General features: G+C 40.5%; 1 protein-coding gene across 7 annotated transcripts in view; it reads left to right on the top strand.

Moving 5' to 3' along the window:
- The window catches only part of fryb (furry homolog b), a 55,842-nt gene that overhangs the window by 9,152 nt on the left and 21,876 nt on the right, over positions 1–24,814 (top strand). For 6 of the 7 annotated variants that reach the window (XM_080867353.1, XM_080867355.1, XM_080867351.1 and 3 more), the window contains exons 2-27: positions 10,699–10,892; positions 11,980–12,033; positions 12,159–12,298; positions 12,684–12,774; positions 12,933–13,012; positions 13,142–13,222; positions 14,630–14,798; positions 15,114–15,206; positions 15,433–15,531; positions 16,850–16,951; positions 17,399–17,502; positions 17,755–17,863; positions 18,727–18,813; positions 19,306–19,477; positions 19,558–19,690; positions 19,787–19,894; positions 20,289–20,415; positions 20,713–20,826; positions 21,038–21,202; positions 21,464–21,550; positions 21,656–21,915; positions 22,039–22,228; positions 22,654–22,778; positions 23,434–23,491; positions 24,381–24,472; positions 24,640–24,812. In XM_080867353.1, coding sequence (XP_080723479.1) covers positions 10,773–10,892; positions 11,980–12,033; positions 12,159–12,298; positions 12,684–12,774; positions 12,933–13,012; positions 13,142–13,222; positions 14,630–14,798; positions 15,114–15,206; positions 15,433–15,531; positions 16,850–16,951; positions 17,399–17,502; positions 17,755–17,863; positions 18,727–18,813; positions 19,306–19,477; positions 19,558–19,690; positions 19,787–19,894; positions 20,289–20,415; positions 20,713–20,826; positions 21,038–21,202; positions 21,464–21,550; positions 21,656–21,915; positions 22,039–22,228; positions 22,654–22,778; positions 23,434–23,491; positions 24,381–24,472; positions 24,640–24,812 — 3,133 coding nt within the window. In that variant the 5' untranslated portion in view covers positions 10,699–10,772. Of the gene's footprint in view, positions 1–8,996; positions 9,898–10,698; positions 10,893–11,979; positions 12,034–12,158; positions 12,299–12,683; positions 12,775–12,932; positions 13,013–13,141; positions 13,223–14,629; positions 14,799–15,113; positions 15,207–15,432; positions 15,532–16,849; positions 16,952–17,398; positions 17,503–17,754; positions 17,864–18,726; positions 18,814–19,305; positions 19,478–19,557; positions 19,691–19,786; positions 19,895–20,288; positions 20,416–20,712; positions 20,827–21,037; positions 21,203–21,463; positions 21,551–21,655; positions 21,916–22,038; positions 22,229–22,653; positions 22,779–23,433; positions 23,492–24,380; positions 24,473–24,639; positions 24,813–24,814 lie in introns of those variants that run through there. The other variant, XM_080867352.1, reaches the window with a different exon arrangement.

Raw genomic sequence — 24,814 nt, 5'->3', positions numbered from 1 at the left:
CAGCTTACCTTAAACTCTGTGAATTGTATGTCTATACACTTCCAACATTTTAGGGAGTCTTTACAGGTACACTTCGGATCAGAGTATTGTTTAAATTTTGTAATAATGTATCAGTTTTTAGATTTATTAAGTCAAGTAATACTGAATGGCATTTGAAGGAAGATCCAATTGAAGGCACTTTAGGATAAGAAAAGCAGAATGCTTATTTTGTGTCTCTGATTGGACTTGAAAAAAGATGGAAACATAGGTGCATGTTGAAGAGTGAAAAGGGGGAATTCTGGTGTGAGGTAGTGTCTGTGCAACAAAGCAGCACCTGCACAAACATGCCTTTATTGAGACTTCTCAATAAATGAGCTTGTAGAGTGCAAATGTCAAAGAAATGCGGTGAAATGTAAGATTATAGAAGCCTCTGCTGCTGAGATAATGTACATGTGTTAGTCTTTGATGGTACACAAATGTGTTCTCACTAGAGTTATCTGACCCAGCTGTGTCAAGGACACACTACTGTGTGAGCCCCGAGCCTCAAACAGCCTCTCTGTGGTCGTTTGAAGCAATTTATTTGCAATCTGTGTTTATGCGTGAGAGTGTGCTCATGTGCTGTGTTATGCTGGTTCGGTTAGCATGACAAAAACACATCACATTAACAGATGTCTGACACATGTTGACTTGTTTACTATGGTTTTTGTGATTGTGTCAATTTGATTTATGAAGCTGAAATGAGTAATACAATCACAGATGAACAGACATTTATGCTAGGAGTTCATTCCTTGATTGAAATGTAATATTAAACATCCACAGCTCCAACATCTCCATCATTAGGTCGTGAATGATAATGCTCCAGTGAAACGATGTCTGTCTGTGCTAGACACAATGTATCAAACAGTCTCTGTTTGACTGATGAAATTGTGTAATCTCACTGGGATTACATTTCAAGTGTGTGTCTTTGATTCAAAGATGTTGTTTAAAGGACATACCATTCGCTCCCTCTATTGTTATTGTAAATTGTTAAAGTCACAACTGTTAATTTTAATTTAAGAGAAACAATAAATTCTTGATTTATCTCAAAAGTTGGCAAATTAGTGTGATACTAAAAAAGTTTTTTAAAAAGTGATTCAGTTTTGAGGTACGGTGACGATCACATGGTTAACTATGACTGTGACTCTGTGCCTGTTATAAACTTTCTCCTCATGCTGAAAGTGAGAAATCGCCTCTTTCTGCATCACTCTCTGTGTTTGTGCTGATGTGGAGGGCAGCTATTTACACCTCTGTACCCATTCTGTGCCACTCAGCAAGTGGGAAGTGTTATATTCATGTAGTGTAAGACTGTCTCCACCCTCCCTGTGACAGCCACTCAACTTTTCTGGTTGAAACATTTTCACTGTCATATTAGATAGTTGACACATGGCAAATATTGGCATGAACAGCTCTGATCTTTCCAGTCTAGAAGACTTTGATTGTTTAGATGGAGTGGCCCCCTAGTTAGTAACCATCATTAGCAGTGGAGTCTTTTGGGCTAAGCTTTGTAGAAGTGTGCAGTGGCTCGATGTTTCCGAGGCTCAAAGGTAGCATACCTTGATGTGGATAACGTCCTCACACCTCCTCGCTAATGTATTGTTTTATAACCATCTTATAACTGCCACATTTTCAGAACAACAGGTTTGCATTATCTGATGCTGAGCAGCCTCATGCTTATTGATTGTATCACTCATTCATTGCACCACAAAAGGTCAGGTTATTATGTTAGACTTATAAACAGACGTATAAATACAATAAAAATGAATTGGTGACCCATTATACTTGTAGACCAAGTATAAATGAAATCTTAATTTACGCTTCACATGTATAAGTACCCTGTATATATGTGTGTGTTCATGTGTGTTTGCCTGTGTGAGTAAAGGAGTCACATTCCAACAGCTGGCATGCCCGGGCCCCTGCTCAGAATGTGAGGAATCTCAGCCGCTCCATAGGGGTGTGTTCATCTCTATGTCCATGATTTTTTTCTCTCTCTCTTTCTTATAGGCTCCATATGTGTGTCATTGTAACCCAATGGGAAATATGCCCCCTTTCCCCGTTGTAAGTCCTGAAATTTTATTGATGGTCCTATTGTGCATCTGCGCTGTGCTCCGGCGAACACTCTGCAGGCTTCATTTACATCAGTCAGAGCAGAAAGAGTCAAACGGCAGTACATAACAATTCAAATTTCCCATATATAGCCCCACCACCACCACCAGCCGGCACATGTAACTGTTTAACCTAATGTGGGTCAACAAGCAAACATGCAAACATTTTCATGCAGTCTCACGAGCAAGACTGGATGAGAAAGATAAGAGTGCAGACTTTTAAATATTTAGCTGTCATCTCATCAGTACAGCACTTGGTGCACCAGAAGTCAAGTGGTTGTTATACACAGGATGTTTTGAAAGTTTCAGGAGAACATTTTGAAAATTGCTTCATATCTAATGATTGTCAGTTGGGCTTGATTGTCTTGTATGCAGGTTAACAGACAAAATTGTGATTTGCTTATTCTGTCAGGCCCAGCACTGTGATGGGACAACAGACGTTGCAGACAGGAATAGGCTTTCAGTGCTTCTTTGATATATTTCTCCTCCTGTGGGATTAAACTGTAATTGTCTGTTAATATGAACCAGGCCATCCATGCTTGGCAGCTCTCCTGTGAGCTGCCAAGCTTTGCATAATACTGTATCCTATACACTCTTTACTCTTCCTCTCACTCTCATTTTTTTGCTCTCCCTCCCTCGGCCGCTCACATGTCCTGTGGCACTTCCGCTGTTCATCCAGGGAATTGCACAATGACCCTAATTATCCACTTGTACTTCCAAGCTTTTTCAGCCAACCGTAACATCACTGCCACAACTTTATGCTTAGGCAGACATTTTCAAAGGCTTTTTAAGGTAGAAAGAATTTAGTTTGTACTTAGGTACACCAAAGACTCAGTTAGAAGTTGAACTAAAGCTATGAGATGTGGCAGGTTATTATGAGATGCTAGCAGAGTCCTGACATACAGTGTGTTGGTATTGGCCTGTGTATCTACTTAAAGGAAGACAAAATTAAATATCAGCTGCACTGCTGAGGTAAGGGATGCTTCATCAAGCAAAGCAGATTCAAATCTCTTAAGCTGTGATAAGCAAAGGGAGCCAACTCTTTGCTTCGATTTGACTTTTCACACCATGACTCTGTATCTTCTCACTACACACTCAAGACAGCAGAGATACCTCGTTTGCAAAAAAAACAAAGAATCAAGCTCACATTCGCCACATTAAATATTTATCGTCTGGAAATGATATCCAGCAGCACCAAGGCACCTGAAATGATCACAAAAACATTCACTCAAATGTCGCGCTGTTAATTACGTGATCAAATTTGTAAAGCATGAACATTGCATCTAAATTATTGACAGGTTAATTTCCCATGTGCCACATGAATCATTTCAATTCTGCCAGAGGTGTGAAGCAGTTGTACCAGCTGATAAGTCAGGAATAAGTCAGACTTCATTATCAGTGTCAATGTCTAGGCTGGCTGACAACAACAACACATTTAATTAAAAAAAAAAATCTCTATTCATCTGAAGGGTGTAACAAAAAGGTTAAAAAATAACTCTTTTGCTTGATTTAATGAATAAAAAATCACTGCAAGCAAACTAGTGACAAAGATGATGATGAATCATGGAGGGAACATGAATGTCTGCACCCGATGTAACTTGCACATGTATTGAATGGTGTTAAAAATATCCATTTAAAGAAAGAGAAATATATTTTAGTTTTATTTTTGTTTATTTTTTGTCTTCTTCTTCCTTCTGGGATTTGGATACAACAAGAAAAGTATGCATACTATACACAAAAACACACTATTGCCCATTTCTTGTTTTTATACTTAAGATGAATTATTCTTAAATGAAGACATTGATCTGACACATGTAAAATGTAGCCAATTGTGTTTATTGTTATCATTTTATTATCATCTCTCTACCCTGTGTTCATTTGAGAACACAGGGTCGGGAGGGCCAGGATGAGGGCCGTCAACTCATCAATTGTTTCTGCATTTTGCTTCTCCAGTTTCTGGCATCTTTGCTTCACTCCTTCTAATGTTGCTTGTGTTTCTCCAAGCTTTTCTTTCAGTTCTTTAGCTGATGCCTCCTGTGTTAGATTTGCCTTAAGCATGTCTCTATTTCTCTCTTGTGCGTTGTTGTGCAGGTGTTCGAAGTGCTCATTTCTTCTCTGGATTTCTTTAAGCGTACGCTGCAGGTCGTCATGTATTTTCTCTTGTTGTTGCTTTTCCGCCTGCATTTCACTGTTCTGGCGCCTCAAGTTGTTGAAGTTCAACAAGATCCCATTAATGAGCTCTGATTATTTCTTGCAATTCCACTGATACTACGCTGCATCTCCGAGCATAGCTTTTCCACTTTTTCATTTTCTCCTTCCAGTTCAGTTGATTTTTCCTTCATTTCATTACAAAATTCTTGCAGTTGTACATTTTTCCTCTCAACGTCCTGGAGAATAAGTTTTTCTTGTTTCTGTTGTCCTTTCTGTTCCTCTTCTACCTGAAGAAGCATTTTATTTTTGAATTCTGTTTCATCAAGCTTTACCTTGAGCATTTGGTATTGTTCCTCCATGCCTTTGAGTTTGCACTGCATTTCTCTCTGCTTTTTGTCTTCTTCCTCCTTTTCTTGGAGGATTTCTTTAAATTTTTCCAGTGCTTCATCAAGTTTTGCTTGGCGCTCCTGATTTTTTTGGCTCATGTCTCGGAGATCCCACTGCATCACCTCAATAGTAGCGTTCCTGTCTTGAAGCTGGGCAGATATCTCTTTTACTTCGGCGCTCTTTTTCTTGTTCTCTTTAATCAGGAACGCAATCTGCTCTCGTGCTTGACCAAACATTATTCCCCAGCCCTCATTAATAATGTTTATGTCAGGCTGGCGTTGTTGTCTTTCTTCAAGGTGTCTATTTTGTGCTTCTATTTGTGTTCACTTCTCCTGGAGTTGAAGCTTCTCTTCTTCAAGGTGTTTAATTTTGTTTGGTAGGTTGTAGTTCTCCTTTCCTTTCCTTCTTTCCTCTAATGCCCTTTGAATGAATAAGGCGCCATCTGGGGAAATTGGCTGGCCACACCAGGAAGGAGAGGCGGCGTAATCCTTTTTTCTTTGTTGGTATTTTCTTGGATACATGTTGGAATCTGTGCACAGTTACTCTGAAAAGGTTTCCAAATATTTCCAAATGTATCTGGTCGAACGTTTGAAGACTGTGAACAAACTGACTAAAAATTGCTGCTTTTCACTTGTATTTATGGAAAATCAATAATCAAAGGACTTAAGATTCCTTGCCAATGAGATTGTGACATGGCATTTTAGAATGGGAATATTGTTTTAAAACCCTTTTCAAAATTAACTTAATATTTGAGTGAAAAGATTGAGGGGAAAAAAAGTGGTTTTTTTTCTACATAATAGAGCTATAATAAATGTTCTGGGGGGTTTAAGTACAGAAATCAGCTGCTAAACTATTTTTATTGACTTTTGGTGTTGGGAATGATTTACAGTCTGTTCTGTAGGAACGCTGAATTAATATATTGGCTGTCTGGCCCCTTCTGGATACATAATAGTTGCTGAAGGAGATTTTTTTTCATCCCCAGCTGATCTCCATCCATATTTATATAAAATCTAGCATGCTCCACACCACACAAAGTCAGAAGCCAGTTAAAATCTGTGTGTGATACCTGAGGTGGTGCTGCACTGACCAGTTGTTTCTGGCAATTTGCTGGTTCAGCCTGCCTATCACTGCTACTCTTGGCTCTTATTGGTCAGTGCAGGCTGACGGCATGCTCACTCAGCACAATATGAAACAGAGCAGGAAAACAATAGAAACATTAGTGCTGTTAGTCTGCTCCATTATAGCTACAGCGGTATGAAAACTGCCTTTTCATTGTCACTCACTCACTAGTTTTCACCATCCCAGTTTATCGCCCTCTATTTTCAACATACCCTCTATGTAGCACTAGCTGGTGTGTGTGTGTGTGTGTGTTTGCCCCCCCCCCCCCCCCCCCCCCCGCACTCTTTCTCTGTCTTCCCTCTAAGAGGATTGGCTGCTTGCGTCTACCAACATCTGTGTATCACTGTCCTGAGAGAGCAAAACAGAGAGGGGATGGGGGGTGTTAGCCAGCAAGATAGCAACACAGAGCTCAGGCAAGCCTGAGAGACACTATTTCTCTTTCTCTCTGGCATACACACACTCTTCCTCGTGCACACATGCAAACAAACACACACACTCAGCAGTAGACAGCCGCAACATCCGCATCGCTCGCTGCCCACCCGCATCCTTCTCCCCCTTTCTCCGAGCCTTATTCCTGTCGGAGCGCTCTCCTCTTTCTCTTACTTGCTCCGTCTGCAACGCCTCATCCTGCCGTCCTGTCCCCGCTCTGCTGTCTGTCACCGTGGCGACATAGCCTCTGCAGCCATGGCGACCAGCCAGCAGGATTCGGGCTTCTTTGACATCAGCCTCAAGTCTCTGCTGAAGTCCTTTGGAGGCAGTGAGTACAGCTAACAGATCACTGTTGTTGTTGCTTGCTGCTGTGCCCAACAAATGTGTGATACAGTCTGCCCTCAACTCATCATTAATGGATCCTGCAGTGTGCAGACTATGCTTATTTGTGTTTACGTTTGGAGTTCAGGGACAAACGGACGGCACACAATGTGATCGACACTGTCAACATTTGGCAATATTACGTAACGTAATAATGGAAGACAAGTAGTTGAGCAAGAGCTCCAGAGAATGAGGGTAAATCTGGCTTCTCAGCAGTTTTCTATACATAACATTACTTAACAGAAAAAAAGTGTCACTATTTGACTTTGAGCCTTTTACAGAAATTCTAAAGTCAATCAGAATTTGTCAATAAATAAAAACAAAACAAACCTGTCTGTTTACATGTGATATTATTATGTGCGGTCCAGAAGACTCAAAATATCTGTTTACAAAACAGAAGGTAAAGCCACCGTAGGTCGCTGTGAGGCAGTCCGTCACCGGCAGCATCTCTCTCGACTGTTTTAACTGGGACATACTGTACTTTACAAATCTGAGACATTACAGTAGTCAGAACACATCGCTGTATTATCGCCCCATTTGGACTCATCTGCGTGCAGCCTGTAGTTTACCTTGTAGAGAATGCAAAAATAAGGCTTTGTTGTTGTTGTGCTGCAGTGATTTTCCTGTACTGGCTGATCACTTCTTGTGGCAGTCTTCAGTTTGTTTATGTGTGCCTCTTTGAGAAGTCTCTAGATTCCACACAGCTCATGTGTCAGGTGTGCTTTGAAGGTTACTGACAGCAGGGGTCACGTCGGTGCAGTGGTTAAGGAGGAATTTCATGGGCCGTGTCGATGGTTCCCCTTGAGCTATTGGTGATGTAATAAAAAATGAAATCACTGCAGAAACAGACGTGTTTCCTCACTTGTCACAGCTGTAGACCAGACGCAGACATGTTGGTTTTGTTTGGCTCAAGGTCATGATATCGATAGCAATCAGAAGACTTAAAAGCCAAGAATCAGGCTTTTAGCTCCAACTTAGGTTGGTGTTTTAACTTTTAAGTTGCTGTGGAGTGAAATCACTAGACAAATAGCTGACCTCATCATCTCCTGCCATCGCTTTGAAATATTCATGCGCGTAATGTCAACTACTTCGGCTTTAGTTTTAATCCTTTTTTAAAATTACATCCTTAAAAACATTTCTAAATTCTTTCACCTGTAATGTTCACAACAACACGGCAGTATTTTGGATTACAGTGGCTAAGATTTGCACTGCTGTTGATATTCATTCAAATTTAAACCTCTCATAACTACACAACTATGGGTTAGTTCAAAAATGACCAAGAATAACACAATAAAAACTCCAGAATACCTTTATCTATCAGGTACCTTCTCTACCAGCATACAGGTTTAGCTCTTCTTGGTCTTGGTGAGTTGAGTCAGTGTGTGTTTGTGTTGTTGTCTGTGCTTTTACAAGTGATTCATCACAGTCCATATTAAACTGCCCTCAGACTGTGCAAGCATGTGCACAACTGATGTCTTTTCACAAGCCCATAAAAACATAAAGGTATTAAATGCTAACCTTAATTTAAACGTCCATATTAGGATTTCTGTGTGACAGCTGCATTGTTGATGCATCAAGATGTGTATGCAGTCACCCTGTCTCATAATGCGTGTTATTCATGACTCATCCCACCAGGGTGCTTGTCTGCTAGTATGACATGATGGTTGGAGGTAAACACCAGATGTAAATTCTCTCCACTTGGTCTATTTTTATCAGATAATCTGCTGATTATTTTTAAGACTTGATGCCCACAGTCCAAGTCAGGGTTTTAAAATGTGTTGCTGTCTCCATCCAGCATCAAAACGGCAGTGGAATTTCCTTCAGTGGAATTGTGGCTCAAGGAAAAACAGTGTTGTTATTGTCAATTCTGCTTTTTATTCCTCTTCCTCTTCGTCTCTTTGCCATTTCAGTCCCTTTCGTCCTTTGTCTCGTTCTCACTCGCACATTTTTAAATACATTTTTCTCAATTAAAATTTGAAATTTATTGTAAATGTAATTAAACCAAGGCAGGCTTGTATTGACTGGACATGGTAGAATTCTGCTGAATTACTCCCTTCATTGCTGAGTCATACAAATGGTCTACAGATGATCACAGGAAGTGCTCCACCGCAGCTTTCCTGGGCCGCCACGACTTTCGACTCTCAAACACAAGCTTGTACACCACTGTGTTTCACTGAGCAGTTGTAATAGATTATCTCAGTTTGAGACCACCTTCTATTGTGTGTGAGTGTGTGTGTTTCTGTATATTATGTCTTTGTGCTCATGTGTCTGCAATTGTGTATGAGTAGGGGTCAGTGGGAGTGGTGGGTATGTAAGAGAGTGACCGCCAGCAGTCTATATATAGCACCTCCCTCCGCCCCTCGGCTCGCTCTCGGAGCAGTGTTGAAATTCCAGCCTAACTCTTCTGGTCAGATCTCCACAAAGGGCAGACTTTACTTAACTGCTATTGGCTACTTAAGGACAGCCCTTAACCATTTTCAAAGAAGCACTTAATTTCAATACTTCTTTCCAAAGGGCTTCAAAGAATTCAAGGTCACAGGAATTGTTGTGCAGAGCAGTGTTGGCAGGTCGGAGGCGGAGCAGAAGCAAAAGTAGAAACTGATAGCTGACCTGTAGGCTCATATAGCTCTCGAGCACGAGGCCCTACGCAGCCTCTAATCTACTCAAACCTCTCCTGGAGCAGGACACTGGAAAGGTTTTTTGATCCCTGTTTGTAGATTGCCCTTATGACAGAATAAATGGTTGTTGGTTGTCTACTTTTATTTTAAGAAGACACTTCTGCACCTCCTCTTCAACTTTCAACTGGAGCTCTCTTGGCTCTGAAGCATCGAGGCATCTTCACTTGGGCGGATTTGCTCTGGCTATGGCTCCTCCAGTGTGTGGCTGCAGCTCATCACCCTGTTTGATTTGGACTGAATGTGGGATAGAGCTGTAGTGCTGCTGTCATGACAGTTTTCTTTTTGACCTCAGGCTCGTGTGTTTCGCTTTTTCTGTCGTTCATTTTCGTAAGGATGGAGATTTACACTTTTAGCTTTGGTTAAACCGACCTGGTGCCAAAGCTTTACATCAAAGGGACTTCTGTAGCATTTTTGACAATGGTGGAGTAGACAAACGTCCTCTGTGACTTTAACCTCTTGCAAGGAATTGCTTTTGTTTTTAATCATGGCTGCTGTATTTCACAGCCTGTAAAATCCCACCGTTTTTTTTTTTTTCCCATTTCACCCACTGTGTCCTTGTAAGGCTGTCTGCACCATGGAGGTGCCAACGAAATGGAGCAGGGCTAGTGTGATCAGCTTCATCAAGGGCCTTGGTAAGCGTAAAGGCTTGCGCATTCATATGAACACCTGTTTGCAAAGCCTGAGTGCTCAGGTTTAACTCAAGGGGCCTGTCATGTCCATGAGTTAGTATTTACATCTCACCTTTCCTGTGAGGTCAGGTCACATGGTCATGAAAGGTCAGGATCTGGCATCGTTCTTAATGCAAGCACACTAGACACATCTGGGAAATGTTGTGGTAATTATTGCTTTGTTTTGTTTGGGGGGTTGGGGAAGTACTTTACACGTTTTTTTTCCTCCGGCATATTCTGGGAATCAAACCTGCAAATGTTTCATTCTGTTTATTTATCCAAGTATGAGATTTATTACCACAGGAGATAGCACTCAGCTGCGTGAATGCAAAGCAGGGAGGATCGTGTAAGGATTGCCAGAATCGGTGTCCATCGCCGAGCCATAACTCAGTCGAAATTTGAACACACAGATGTGGTTTTTATTAGTTTGAATACAATTTATGCTCAAGAAGATGATTTTTACACTACCCCATTCCTCGTGACTCTACAAGTGAGAATCATCAACCATGAGAGCATTGCAAATATGAACTTCTAATGCATATTCAGCGCTGTTTGTCATGGTTCAGAAAGCAAAAGCAGGCTGAAGGCCCAAAAATGATGAGATCTGTAGTTCAAAAACCTTTAGCATTAAATATGCTCCAGTTAGCAGTAACGCTGATAAAAAATGTGTGCACGCTGGGGGCACAGAAGTATTTACTGTAACTCAGGGGTGACCCACAGAGTCAGAGTACTTCAGACTAACTGGCCTGTCTTATATGTCATCAGCTTCTCCAGTGGGGCTGAAGCCATCCATCCCACCAGCCAGCGGTCCCTTGGGTGAGAGGAAGGGCCCCGTCGTCATGGCACCTGTCAACGTGGACCCAGAGAGCAAGCCGGGCGAGTTTGTCCTAAAAAGCTTATTTGCCAACTTCACCTTGCTCTCTGAACGCAAGATCCGTATCATCATGGCTGAACCACTGGTGAGTGACCGAGCTTCGATTCGTTCTTTTTTTTTCTCTCCATGACGCTTAGTCCACTTCTGTCTGTGTTACAGCATCATAAACACGCATTTTGGCCCTCTTATTTCATTATGTTAGTCATCGGAACTTTGGATGACAGTGTATATTGGCTCGACATTTTTATGCAATCCACAGTTTCCAACCTTTTTTAACTATCCAGAAAATCCTTTTGAATTGAAATGAATTTGAAATCCTTTTCTGTTCCTTCATCTTTATTTCTCCCTTTCCTATCCCCCAGCCATGTCTGTCCTGTCTGTAACAACTGAAAATAAAATAAAATAAATAATAACAACAAAGGTCGATCAAATGGAACAAAACGACAAAGCCGTGACGATCCATTTGGCAAAGTAAATCCGTTGGGTATCTCTGTTGGCGTTCAGACATCAATTCTGATGGCTAAAAAAACAAATGGGAAAGGCAAAAAAAAAAAAAAATTCAGCCAAGCAATAAATGGACAAAGCAGTAAATCAGGGAATGCCTTCTCTTTATCGCTGTGTTTAGTGGATTGTATTTTACCTTGGAAACCCATGCACACTCCAGAGTCAGTGATCAAATACACATTTAACCCAAGGTTTTTTTCCTCTGTACTGTTATCATTTGAAAAAGCAGGCAGTCCTAAATAGTACAGGCTTACATGTACCTGTTAGTGTACTTGAACTGTGCATGTTTACACTTTTGCTTGTCTCTATATGATAATTTTCAGTTTATGGTTCACAATGAGACGCACTGTGTTTCCAGTTTTTTGAACAACAAAGTAACCCTAATATGTCTGAGCCAGAATATTGAACCTCTCATCTCACCTTTTTGTCTGTTTGACAAAGTAAACTTCTTCACTTTTTGTTACATTTAATAAATGCGACTATTAGCTTTGACCTTCTGACCTAGTGATTTATGAGTCTCACTCACTCTCTTTTTGGACACAATGACCATTTTGTTCTGTCAGGAAACTGAACTGAATTTCTTTTCCTTGAAATTCAAAGCAAAATATTTACTAATGCTAGTAGACTAACATGAGTGTTTTCCACCTCTGTCTGTTCTTATCTGGCAGGAGAAGCCACTAAACAAATCTCTGCAGAGAGGAGAAGACCCACAGTTTGACCAGGTGTGTGTGTGTCTCATGTGGACACATACTATATACACTGTCACATATTTTGAACAGGACTAACCTTTTTGCCATCCTTTCTCTTTGTCTCTTGGCTCCGTCTCTTCTTCCTGTCATCTGTCCAGCTGATTAACTCTATGAGTTCTCTTGCTGAGTACTGCCTGCCATCCATCCTGAAGACTCTGTTCGACTGGTACAAGAGGCAAAATGGCCTGGAGGACGAATCCCATGAATATCGACCCCGGGCCAACACCAAGTCAAAAAAGTGAGAGAAGATTAAAATATTGGAGCTGTTTGTGCACATGAACACATGAACTGGATCGTGAAATACCTTCCTTTTAAAATGATTTATTTCAAGCAATGTAGGCTCAAATATTCCCAAACCAGCCTGAAATTTAGATGAGGATGATTAGAGTGATGGTCAGTCATTGTCCAAACATAGGTGTGAATGTCGCGCTTACTCATTAATATAACATAGACATAGAATTTGAGGTAGAAACCAAAATATGACAACTTTGAAGACCCGGCAACATTAATGCATTACATAGCGCAGTCAAAAGTGACCTTCACAGCTCTGTGCACCTGGGCCTAACAGAACAGACACCGTTATTGTAAGTGTACTAATATCGTCTTATGTCTGTCTTTCTCAGTGATGAGCAACAGAAGGACTACTTATTGGAGCGGAGGGATCTGGCGATAGATTTCATCTTTTCACTGGTGCTTATTGAAGTTTTAAAGCAGGTGGGGCACATTTTGCAGTCTGATCTGTTTGGCATAACGTCTTTTAAATGTTTAAAGGAGAAGCACTGATAATAATGCATATTATTATTGTCCTTCCAGAATAGCTCGTATGTGTTTAAGTGACAAAGTAAATGTAATAAAATTACATTTTACTGCAGATCCCCCTCCATCCTCTTTTGGATGGACTCATCCAAGAAGTCGTTAACCTGGCCTTCAAGCACTTCAAATACAAGGAAGGGTAAGACAGACGACCTATAAAAATTATATTGATACAATAGAATGCATTAAATGCATTTTAGTTTTCAAATTCGTAAAAACTAACTAGTGCACTTGATTGATAATATTCATGTTAATGTTTAATTTTTAGGTATCTGGGGCCTAACACAGGGAACATGCACATAGTAGCTGACCTCTATGCTGAAGTAGTGGGAGTCGTTGCTCAGTCGAGGTATTGTTGAATTAATTACTGCTTACACTGTATGCATATTTGTGTAGCTGCACGCAATAAATGTTTGTGTCTCTCATGTAATTGTACCTGTTGCCAGTACTTTTTTATTCAGAAATAAATCTCCCTGAAGACCCAACATGTACAGAGCCAAAGCTCAATGAAAACTGAAAGCGAGTGCTTGATATTGAGGCCAGTGTTTTCAAAATGTAACAGCTGAAGTGGGTACGAGAAATCTTAATATTTCACAGTGTTATTGTTTTCCCAGATGTCTACAGTGAGTGGGGTTGTGGAACTCACAATAAAAAGAAAGTCCAGCTTGTCTCGTCAGTCTTTAAAAACTGCTGACTAAGGATGTGTGGTCATAGAGTAGAAATACAACAGAGAGAAAAAAAAGTATTTTTTGTCTTTAATTTGAAGTAGAATCCAGGTCGTGTTACAGCTGTGGGCCTGTTTGTCTGGGTTAAAAATTTAATATGTGGCAACAGTTGCTATCTGCCCTCTTTTTGACCCAATTTTCAGTGAAATCTGAGATTACAAATGCCGTCTCTCCGACTTCAGCACAAGTAAAGAACATAGTGTAGTAATAGCTGTGTTCCTCAAGTCTGAATGTGTGTTTGTGTGCATAAGGGTAATGATAAGGGTCCTCCAACTGTGTCACGTAATGTCATGTGCGATGAAGGATAAAAAAAGAAATAAAAAATCTAATTTTACTGAGTTATTACTATGTAATACAGTTACACATGGCAGCTCACAAACTGTCACACACAAACACACACACACAAAGATAATAACCCCAAAAATCCACAAACTTAATGGAACAAAGTTATCGACCAAGTATGAGATCTAATTGAGCAAAGGGAGAAAAACTGTCTTGTGTTCTTACACTAATCAAGTAGCATTCTGAATCACCTTTCTGTTATTTATTTGCACTGCATTCTGCACACACAGGACTATGACAAATTTGAGTACATACTCTTTTCAGTTTAGTTAATGATAACAGTGTTTATATGTGCTTTATTTAAACTCTCTGCACGTAGAACAAGGCTAATAACTATTTCACTTACTAAACTGCTGCAGTAACACACGTACATATTCCCTGCACATTGCCCCTCCAGCGCCTTTCTAAATATAGGCTTGTAGAGCACTGTTGTACTGTTGGTAGAATCTATCTGGCTGGTTGGTACATATGCAAAAAAGCATATACCCATGTGCATGTGTTTTTAAAAGAGCGGGGGGGGCAGACTAAATGTGCTCAATCTATGCAAATGAACAGAGATTAGAAGACTCTTGATGCTTTGTTTTAGTTATTCTTCAAATGTAACCCCCCCCCCCACTTAGACATAGATATAATGGTATTTACTAAAACTCACGAGACTTGCTCATATCTGGTCACCATTTCCTCGGCAGGTTCCCAGCAGTGAGGAAGAAGTTCATCTCCGAGCTCAAGGAGCTGAGGCAGAAAGAGCAGAGCCCGTACGTCATCCAGTCCACCATCAGCCTCATCATGGGACTCAAGTTTTTCCGCATCAAAATGTACCCAGTGGAAGACTTTGAAGCTTCCTTCCAGTTCATGCAGGTAGACTGAGCTACTACTGTAATAGCTTCCTTGCCAAAGTGGGCTGTATTTAGAAAGCTTAAAGGAATGATGTAGATTTTTTGTTTTTTTTTGGTTGGAATATTTGTACCTGGAAGCTCTTAAGTGTCATCATATGGCTTTCTAACCAAGTTCTACAAAGTAATCTGGGTTAATTGCCTTGTTTTTCACGCCTCTGATGTGAGTCGTAGTTGCAAGAATTCCCATGATCCATTGCAAAACAAAGCAATGGACACATACAGAGATTTTTTTTATCACTTTCTCTCTCTTTCTTTCTTTCCTTCTCTCTGTCTGCAGGAGTGTGCACAGTATTTCCTGGAAGTGAAAGATAAAGACATTAAGCACTCATTAGCTGGACTCTTTGTGGAAATACTCGTACCTGTAGCTGCTGTAAGTGCATTTAATCTTACTCCTCAGAACAAAAAAGAGTAGACATTAGGACAGGCCCAGATTGAAATTACTGCTCTCCATTTATATGATAAGTCTGATGTCTTAGGATCATCAGTATATAATGCTCCGTTTGTCTCGATCAGGTTAACAGAAATTGTTCTGGTGGGGGGAAAAATGAAATCCAATGTATATCGACATAACTTCTGCATTATCTCTCCTCCTCCAGACCGTGAAGAATGAGGTGAACGTGCCGTGTCTACGAAATTTTGTCGAAAGTTTGTACGACACCACACTGGACCTGTCCTCTAGGAAGAAACACTCTCTGGTAACTTTTTCCCCGTATTCGGTTTCACCACTGGTAATCTCTCTTCATTTCCTCTCCATTACTAGCAGTTGGTGAAAGCACTTACTGTAACTCTCCCAACATGTGGGCTTTTATCTCTTCGTGGGAACGAGATAAGAGTGTAGTGTACAGCGCACTGGCTATTTTTTGAAGCTGCGCCAGATGGAGAGTTTTTGCCTACAGCATGGAGGTAGGCAGGGAAATCAGCAGTTCATCTGACTCATTAAAACAGTGCACTAAGGCTAGGCTTTGATTACAAGGTTACTGAACTGTATGTGATTTTCAGTGCTATAACTTCCTTAAAATATAGACACAACTTCTCAGAAATTTCTTAGATGCATGACAACGCTCGCTGAGGTGGTGCATTCTCTAAGATGTAGCCCCACCTTTGGGATGTGTCCTGCGGTTATTTGACGGGCACATTTGATAACAAGACATGCCATCAGGCCGCTGTGCTGCATTATTTTTGCAGATTCTCTGCATACTCCAAGCCACCCATATGCAGCCAAGACCTGACACACCTCTCTCCAAACAAAAGTTCTTGTTTGGGGGGGGGGGGGTTCACTTTTTCCAAGTGAATTACACAGAGGCATGCACACTAACAAGCAGTCATCTGCCATGTCAGGGAGATCATAATTGACAAACATGACAGGAATGATAGCAATGTGGTGCTTTTCCATAATTGTTATTCATTTGCATTCTGGGTGTCTGAGTGAAAGAAAGAAATGGGCGAGAATCAGATAAAGAGTGCTCACTTTGATAAGGAGTGACAGGTGCGCTTCTCAAGGTTAGAGGTTCCAAAACCAGTCGCGACGCCTCTCTCGACCCGCGCTGATCATTAGCAAAGAATTTGTTTTAAAGAATGATCTGCATTCTGACTTACATAACCTTTACGAATGACTGTGTAGAGGAGATGTCAGGTCTGAGCCTGCTGGACATGAAATTTCTGTTAAAAATCCGTAAATATGAGTCACTTCTGAAAACTCACACTGTTGATGGTTTGATATACATTTTTGTTTTTAAAGGACAAAGATGGATTTCAATACCTGGGTTAAAGTTTGCAGCTAGTCAGACTGTCTCTGTCTCTTGTGTAGTTGGGGAGAAAGAATGAGTAATGAAATTTGCATTGATGTGCCATCATCGCACTACCTTTGAGCTTTCATCCAGAGTAAAATTGTAACAAATCAGAGAAGTGCTGTTTATCAACATCAATGTTTGGCTGACAGGTCGGTTCATCCCTCCCAAATTTGTCATGCGCCTCATTTAATTTTCTCCCATCTGTCTTCCCTCCCTGCACCAGGCCCTGTATCCTCTGGTGACCTGCCTGCTGTGTGTCAGTCAGAAGCAGTTCTTCCTCAGCCGCTGGCACATTTTTCTCAACAACTGCCTCTCGAACCTCAAGGTCAGCTGCTTCGTCTGTACGATGCAAATCCACAAATTACTGTAGAAAGGGCTGTTTGTTTCCCAAAACAGTATACTCATAAAAATAAATTATGTGTGAAAAGTGAACTGTACATGCACAAAACACTACAAAATATTTGCTCTACCCGCTAGCCCTTCAGCTTTAAAATCACCCGTCAGTGTTTATTGCTTCAAGTGAAGCACTGCAGCTTAGAGACTGACTGACCGGGGCTCATAAAGCCTCGTAAAGTTTATGATTACACTTTAAATCTTTAGAATCCAGTGTATGTTGGGCACACAGCAACAATTTATACTGTGCCTGTACAATAACAGAAAGAAATGCCCCTTAGGGTTTGTTTTGAGAGAAAACATTTCTGTTACCAATGTGTAACAAACTCTACCTGTTTTAAGTCTAATTGTTTTTTTGTCTGCATGCGTGTGAATGCAGAATAAAGACCCCAAGATGGCACGAGTGGCTCTGGAATCACTCTACCGCCTGCTGTGGGTGTACATGATCCGGATAAAGTGTGAAAGCAACACTGCTACACAAAGGTAATGCTACATCTGTTACTTTTCTGTAAAATAGCATGTAAGATGTAATCGGAAGCTCGGTATCATCATGTTAAGCAATCATTAGTTATCTTTCCAGAAATAATCTTCTTCTTCTTTTTTTTAAAATTGTGCCATAACTTGTATGATTAAGTTATTTAGTGGAATTTCCCTTAAACATGGTACACTTGTAAATATAGTCAAATGCATCAGGAATTACAATGCTAAGATTATTTACATCTCTTTGTCCCTCAGTCGCCTGACGTCCATCACCACCACTCTCTTCCCCAAAGGGAGTCGTAGCGTCGTGCCCAGAGACATGCCTCTGAATATTTTTGTCAAGATTATCCAGTTTATTGCCCAGGTATTATTATTATTATTATTATTATTATTATTATTATTATTATTATTTAACCATGAAAAAAATAAACTCTTAAGATTAAAAATCTCTTTTTCAAGAGTGTCCGGGGACAAGAAGAAAAGTGGTACGCTCATAAGTTGCATAAATTAATAGCACACACACATAAAAATCCATAAACCAGTTAAATATAGTCAAAGAGGAAAAAAATAAAACACAGAAACAACCAAGATTATAACCTTCATTATCTGTAAAAAATGAATACCTTGATAAATGGCATGAGTGACCAAACCACATAAAGTGTTGTTCTTGCTCAGAGAAATAAAGTCACATTTGTGTGCATAGCATAGTGTTTTTTTCTGTACTGTTACTGAAAAACAGACCAATGCAATGATTAATCCAAAATTCTGAGCTGACACGGTTCCAGTAACTACTCAAAAGCTAAACAGTAATGAAAAGTAGAGGCTGACCAACAATGTAGGACATGAGATGTTTTTTTACATTTCACTAGAATCCATTATCAAAATTGATTACATTCTATCTGATGTCTGAATTAGCGGCAGAGGGTTTTGAAACCTGCTCTAATGCTGTTTAAGTGCAGCGCACTCTTTGCTCTTGCATTTGCTGCTGTCATGTAGCAACCGTGTAAAACCCCAGTTGCTACATGACATGAGTTTCTGTGACTCCGACAAAATAAGAAGTATAAATAAGACCTTCAGTGTCCTGTTTTGTTTGTTGTTTTTCTTTGATTTTTTTTTTATAAATAGTTTTTATTAAAATGTCCCACTGCTGACAGCAGATACACCTGCTGCCTCACACCATGTTGCCTCTAAAATCCTGTAACTCCAGCATGTTTGTCCTTTCTTCAGGAGAGACTCGATTTTGCTATGAAGGAGATCATATTTGACCTGCTGAGTGTTGGGAAGCCTGCCAAAGCCTTCAGTCTCAACCCAGAGGTAAAAAGGAGCGGACACAGGCATTCAGTTGCACAAAGATCAACAGTGGATCTCCCCGGGACATTTTATAGATCTAAGCATTCCAACTTTGATTTCTATCAAAGGAATGTAAAGAACAGTATGTGGTCTGCTGGAAGCTTCAACGTAATTAGCCTGAAACGGAGGATATTCACTTTACCTAATAATAGTTAGGAGAGATGGACTTGGCAGTGAGCGTATCCTGTGTTGGACATTATGTGCTAAACTATCGATTGGTGTAATCTGACAGTGCAGTATGCTTTGCACAGTTTAAGGATGTTTACAGTCACAGTGAGGCTTTTTGACAGTATATCAACAGTTATATAAATAGATCCCGCTCAGCTACATTCACTGCAGGATCTGTGTCTTACTGGGAAACAATGTAATAATGTTGATCTACATTGAATTCTGCTTTATATCTTCCATTGCTCTTGAAAAACTGGCATAAAAACTGGCGCTGTATCTGTCTTCCAGCGTATGAACATTGGTCTGCGGGCGTTCCTGGTGATAGCAGATGCTCTCCAACAGAAGGATGGAGAGCCTCCTATGCCCAACACAGGAGCCACTCTGCCCTCTGGAAACTCTCTGAAGAAGAAGAAAACATATCTCAGCAAGACACTCACTGAAGAGGAAGCCAAGCTAATAGGTCTGTGTGGGTGTCTGGAGGCTGCTGTAATTTGAATGTCTCCCCCTTCATCGTCTCTGTTTCTGTCTGGTTCCCCACAGGCATGTCCTTGTACTACTCCCAGGTGCGAAAAGCTCTGGACAACATCCTGAGGCACTTGGATAAGGAGGTGGGTCGTTGCATGATGCTCACAAGCGTCCAGATGCTCAACAAAGAGCCAGAGGATATGATCACGTATGTAACTGCAAAGTGGAGTTTCATTCCGTTTGAAATTTTGCAAACGTGATCGAAAATAAGTGTCCAATGTACTCCTCCGTTTTCCATCTTTAGTGGTGAAAGGAAGCCTAAAATCGACCTGTTCAGGACATGTGTGGCTGCCATTCCTCGTATCCTTCCTGATGGCATGTCCAAGCCTGAGCTCATAGACTTGCTATCAAGGTAAGTTTCAGGTCTAGCTCAAGTTCCTCACAAATACAATAAAAAACTGAATCATTAAAAGAATAGAATACATTAAATTATAAGTCAAACTATATCAGTACAAGTTCTTGGTTTCAGTTTAGTTTTTTTAGTTTCTGTGTTACTTTAAGGCTTTTTTGTCTTAATGTGGTTGCATATTTTCAGGGGAAACATGTAGGAATTTCACAACAGGCATTCAGTGCAAACAATACACAAAAACTAACCAGATTTCCTGCTTCCTTATATTTTTATTATTGTTTTATCCTTTTTTTTTATTCAAATTTCTTTTCACTCAGTTGCAATTTTAGTTTAATTTTGGTGAAATACAAGCTTTGTAACACAAATCTTGCTTATTTTTTGTCTGTCTGTCCCTCAGACTCACAGTGCACATGGACGATGAGCTTCGTCTTATTTCCCAGAATTCCCTGCAGAGCCTGTTACTTGATTTCTCAGACTGGAGGGAAGACGTCCTTTTTGGTTACACACATTTCCTTTTACGTGAGGTATAGCACAACCTTCGGATGTTTTCATGCTGCTCTTCTAAAGTGTTAAAATCATACTACCTACATAGTGACATATTAGAAACATTTCCCCAGAACTAATTTAGATTCTCACAGAGTGATGTGGTCCTTAAACTGAAAGGTGAACATTTAGAACCATCATAGTAGCTTCTTACAATAGGACCTCTTTATTATATGCTTATTCATAATTTCAAAGTGTTAGCCATAAAACATTGTTACCAGTTATGACCGAAGGGGGTTCACTTCACAACAGGAGTGTCGTATGCTAAATACTTCCAGGTCCAAGACACCCATCAGTGTCTGCAGGATGCATCCGTCAAGCTTCTTCTCCAGCTGCTCACACAGTGGAGGTTAGCTCTGCAGCTCCAGGGGAAGATGCGAGGGGGAGTTGAGGTTTGTATAGAGTACTTTATCATTATGACAGTCACACTTAAGCCAACTATTTCCTTTCCTTTAGGAGACATGATGTTCAGTGTATTTAAAATTATATTAAAAACATTTAGAGAAGCCACTGAGCTTGAAAGGTTGTTGAGGTCTTCTGGGTTTGTCGGTCTGAAAATGCATGCTTAATTACTTTTTACTAACCCTCCTAACTTTCCATCAGGCCAGCCCTAGACTGCCAGAGCGAAGCCCTCATTGTTCAGTACTCCATGCGGTGGAGGGCCTTGCTCTGCTGCTCCTCTGTTCGTGTCAGATCAGCACAAGGAAGCTGGCAGTCGGCGTGTTAAGAGAAATACGCTGTCTCTTCACGGCACTGGGACATGCTGAGGTAAAGCACAGAAAACTCACATCTTCTCCTACCAGCTCACCAGCTTGTCTCACTTTATAGACGGTAACAAAGCAGTGAAGAAAAATACAAAAACAGTTCGGTAACAAATGCAACAGCAATCTTGTGACAAACTGTGATTAAAGAGGGAGAAAGGGTATGGAAATAGGATTGAAGGAGAGCCATCTGACTTGCTGTGATTAGACATGCATTGTGTGACGCTGTTATAAAAATAGCTGATTCTATAAATGTCTTTCCCTAAAGGACGATGACAAACCCATGATAGAGGTCATGGACCAGCTGAGCCCTGCTGTAATGGACAGCTTTGTTCACGTGGCTGTTTCTGACTCAGTATGTATATTTGTGCTTAGAATGTGAGAGTGATCAGTAACAAAAGTGTATCGATGTGATAAGTGATTTTACAAATGACTTATTTGCTCCTGTTGCCTCTCTCAGTCCACCTTGCCTCTCAGCCACCACGTTGACCTCCAGTGGCTAGTGGAGTGGACGGCTCGACTGGTGAGCAGTTCGTACGACGTGAAGAGCCCCAGCCATGTCTGGATTTTTGCCCAGTGTGTGAAGGACCCATGGGTGCTCTGTTTGCACATCTTTTTGCGGCAAGAGCATCTGCCTAAGCACTGCCCCGTTGCTCTAGGATACGCCTGGCCCTACGTTTTCACACGGCTACAGCTGCTGCTGCCTCTGGTTGATCCCAAGTACATGAATTCACATTTATTACATTACACTTTAAGGATTTCACTCTAAATAAAATGACATGCAATGATAGCAACTTGTGTATGAAAGATTAAACTAATGCATTTTCACCTGTCTTCATGCAGCAGCCCAGTGAACGCTAAGAAGACGAGCACGGCAGGCGCCAGCGACAGCTACATCTCACTGTGGCGCAATTACCTAATCCTCTGTCTCGGAGTGGCTAAGCCAAGCATCATGTCACCTGGCCATCTCAGAGCGTCTACACCTGAGATCACTGCCACCACACCTGATGGCAGCGTCACCTACGACAACAAGGTGCGCATTTGTCCTTCAGTTGATAGCAGAGACGTAGAGTTTAGAAATGTGCACAATTTTTTTTTTATTCCTATTTATTCTATTTATCCCCTTCATATATTTTATTTATATTTGTCTCTGTATTTATATATGTGTATGTGTGTGTGTGTGTGTGTGTATATATATATATATAATATTCTGTAACTTCTGTCGGTGCTGTGCTTTTTGGAAATCGAATTTCCCAGAGGAACCCACCCGAGGGATTAATAAAGTTCTATCTTATCTTATCTTATCTTATCTTATTATTTATTGATTTCCAACTAATGAAAAGCTTAAATGATTGGATCTGGAAACAAAGAGCAAAATGGACTTAAAGTGTGATATTTTAAAATGTAAAGATTGATCTCTGTGTGCGTGTGTTTTACTTATTTATTTACGTTTCATAGGTTATAGGCACGCCCTCTGTGGCCTGGCTTTTAAAGCAGCTCGTCCCACTGATGAGAGCTGAGAGTCTGGAAATCACAGAGTCCCTAGTGCTGGGATTCGGATGCACAAATGCTCTGGTCTTCAGGTACTGGAATAATAACCTACACAACAGTAATAAAACACAAATCCTGCTTTGATGATGTTAGCCTTGGTTTCAGTGCTAATGTTATTCTTGCCTTTGGCAGAGAATGAACTGAAAAAGACTGAATAGACAGAACAAATACAGTTCTAAGTAGATGATATGCCAGATTTGATCTGAATCTCTTCCATGAGAAAGACACGATTCTTCAGTGGGTTTTATCTTACCTACTCTCACCTGTCTGTTTATGAGCTGCATACCTGACACTGAGAGAAGAAAATGAGTCAGTGATGTAGAAGAGAAATTCTTGGAGGGGCAGAGACATATCACATTTTTTCAAAGCACAGAGGTTCCATTGTGACAGGATGGCATTTTCATTCTAAAGGAGATCAGCTATTTTTAACCTAGAGTATTTTCTGAAAAGGCTCTCATTGTTATTAAAAAGATTAAGGTCTGCCCAGACAAATTTGTTCCGTCATTACGGCGTCTGAGGATTAGTGGTTTTAGGGAACATGACATTTGGGTTGCACTGCATAGATTTATGTCACATATCTTCATTGTTCCCATGAATAATAACTATTTATATACAGGGGAGGATATCTCATTTAGCATTTTGGCAATCAGGTCATTGATTGATTGATTTTTTTTCTCCCTCAAACAGGGAGCTTGTCGAAGAACTCCATCCGTTGATGAAAGAAGCACTGGAACGTAGGCCTGAGGTAAAACACACACCGAGGTTGTGAGAGAAAACTGACTGTGCAAAATTGAGAATATTTTCTAGATTAAGTATAAAACTAGATTACTATAAAATCAGGGTTGTAGCTGATGTTTTCCATAGATTAATAATGTTTTGTTTATGAAAATGGAATATAGGTTTTGTCCACAGTCCACTATAATCAGAAGTACTGCATGTTGTACTGATGCTTTGGGCTGATTGGGACATGATGAATGTAAAAACAAAGAATTACCAGATTTTGTTTTACCTAATTTTTGTTTCTAAGACAAATGAGAGCCACATATAAGGATATTCATTTAAAATTTCAATAGAACAGTAACAGTATAATGTCCTTGTAAGTGGATATCAGGCCCTTGTAAAGCAAAACTGAGTATTTTGGTCTAAATAACCCAAAATGTGATGTCCACATATGTGGACCCCGGGTCCTAGGAGGTTAATCTCGATTTTGGACTTTCACTGTAATTTTTTTTCCTTAACATTTTAAAGCTTTTCCTACTGACAAATGACCATGGCCATATATACTACACCAAAGTAAAGGAGTAATAGATGAACATTTAAATGACAGAAAAGTTCAATTTTGTCCAAAATCTACAATAGAAAGAAAGAGTTAATTGCTAATTTCTTCCATTTACTACAGCAGTATTCCATTATCCTGTAGAAAAACAGAAATACTGCACTTCTTTTTTCTTAGCTGAAGATATCTGAGGGATTCAGTGTGTAGTTCAAGTTTTTTACACTGACAAAAAGGGGAGATTCACTGGTCTGACCTACTTAAGGTCAGAGTTGGTGGATTGTGGCCCAGGAAGTAAAATGACTTTGACATCCTGGATCTGCTTTGTGGCAGGAAACTAACAACCTGTCTGTGCTTCCAGAACAAGAAGCGTAGAGAGAGGAGGGATCTTCTCAGGCTGCAGCTGCTGAGGATATTTGAACTACTGGCTAACGCAGGAGTCATCAGTGACAGGTAGCACATACATGTATCATGCACTGAGTCATCTCGTTTTGTTTACTGGGCTTTGATCCTTATGCACACAAAAAGTTAGACTATATTCATCTCTCATCTCCTCCTGTCTGTAACTCTAGTCTCGTTTAGTTTACCAAGGTCATATTTTCCTCCTTGTTTTCCTGTAGCACTAATGGAGCTCTGGAGCGTGATTCCCTGGCCTTGGGTGCTTTATTCCTCGAGTACGTGGACTTAACCCGGATGCTTCTAGAGGCTGAGAATGAGAAAGAACTGGACGTGCTCAAAGACATACGAGCTCATTTCAGTGGGATGGTAGCCAATCTCATCCAGTGTGTGCCTGGT

Source organism: Rhamphochromis sp. 'chilingali' (genome assembly GCF_963969265.1).
Source record: "Rhamphochromis sp. 'chilingali' genome assembly, chromosome: 19".
NCBI lineage: Eukaryota > Metazoa > Chordata > Actinopteri > Cichliformes > Cichlidae > Rhamphochromis > Rhamphochromis sp. 'chilingali'.
This window is presented reverse-complemented; position numbering and strand designations above follow the sequence as displayed.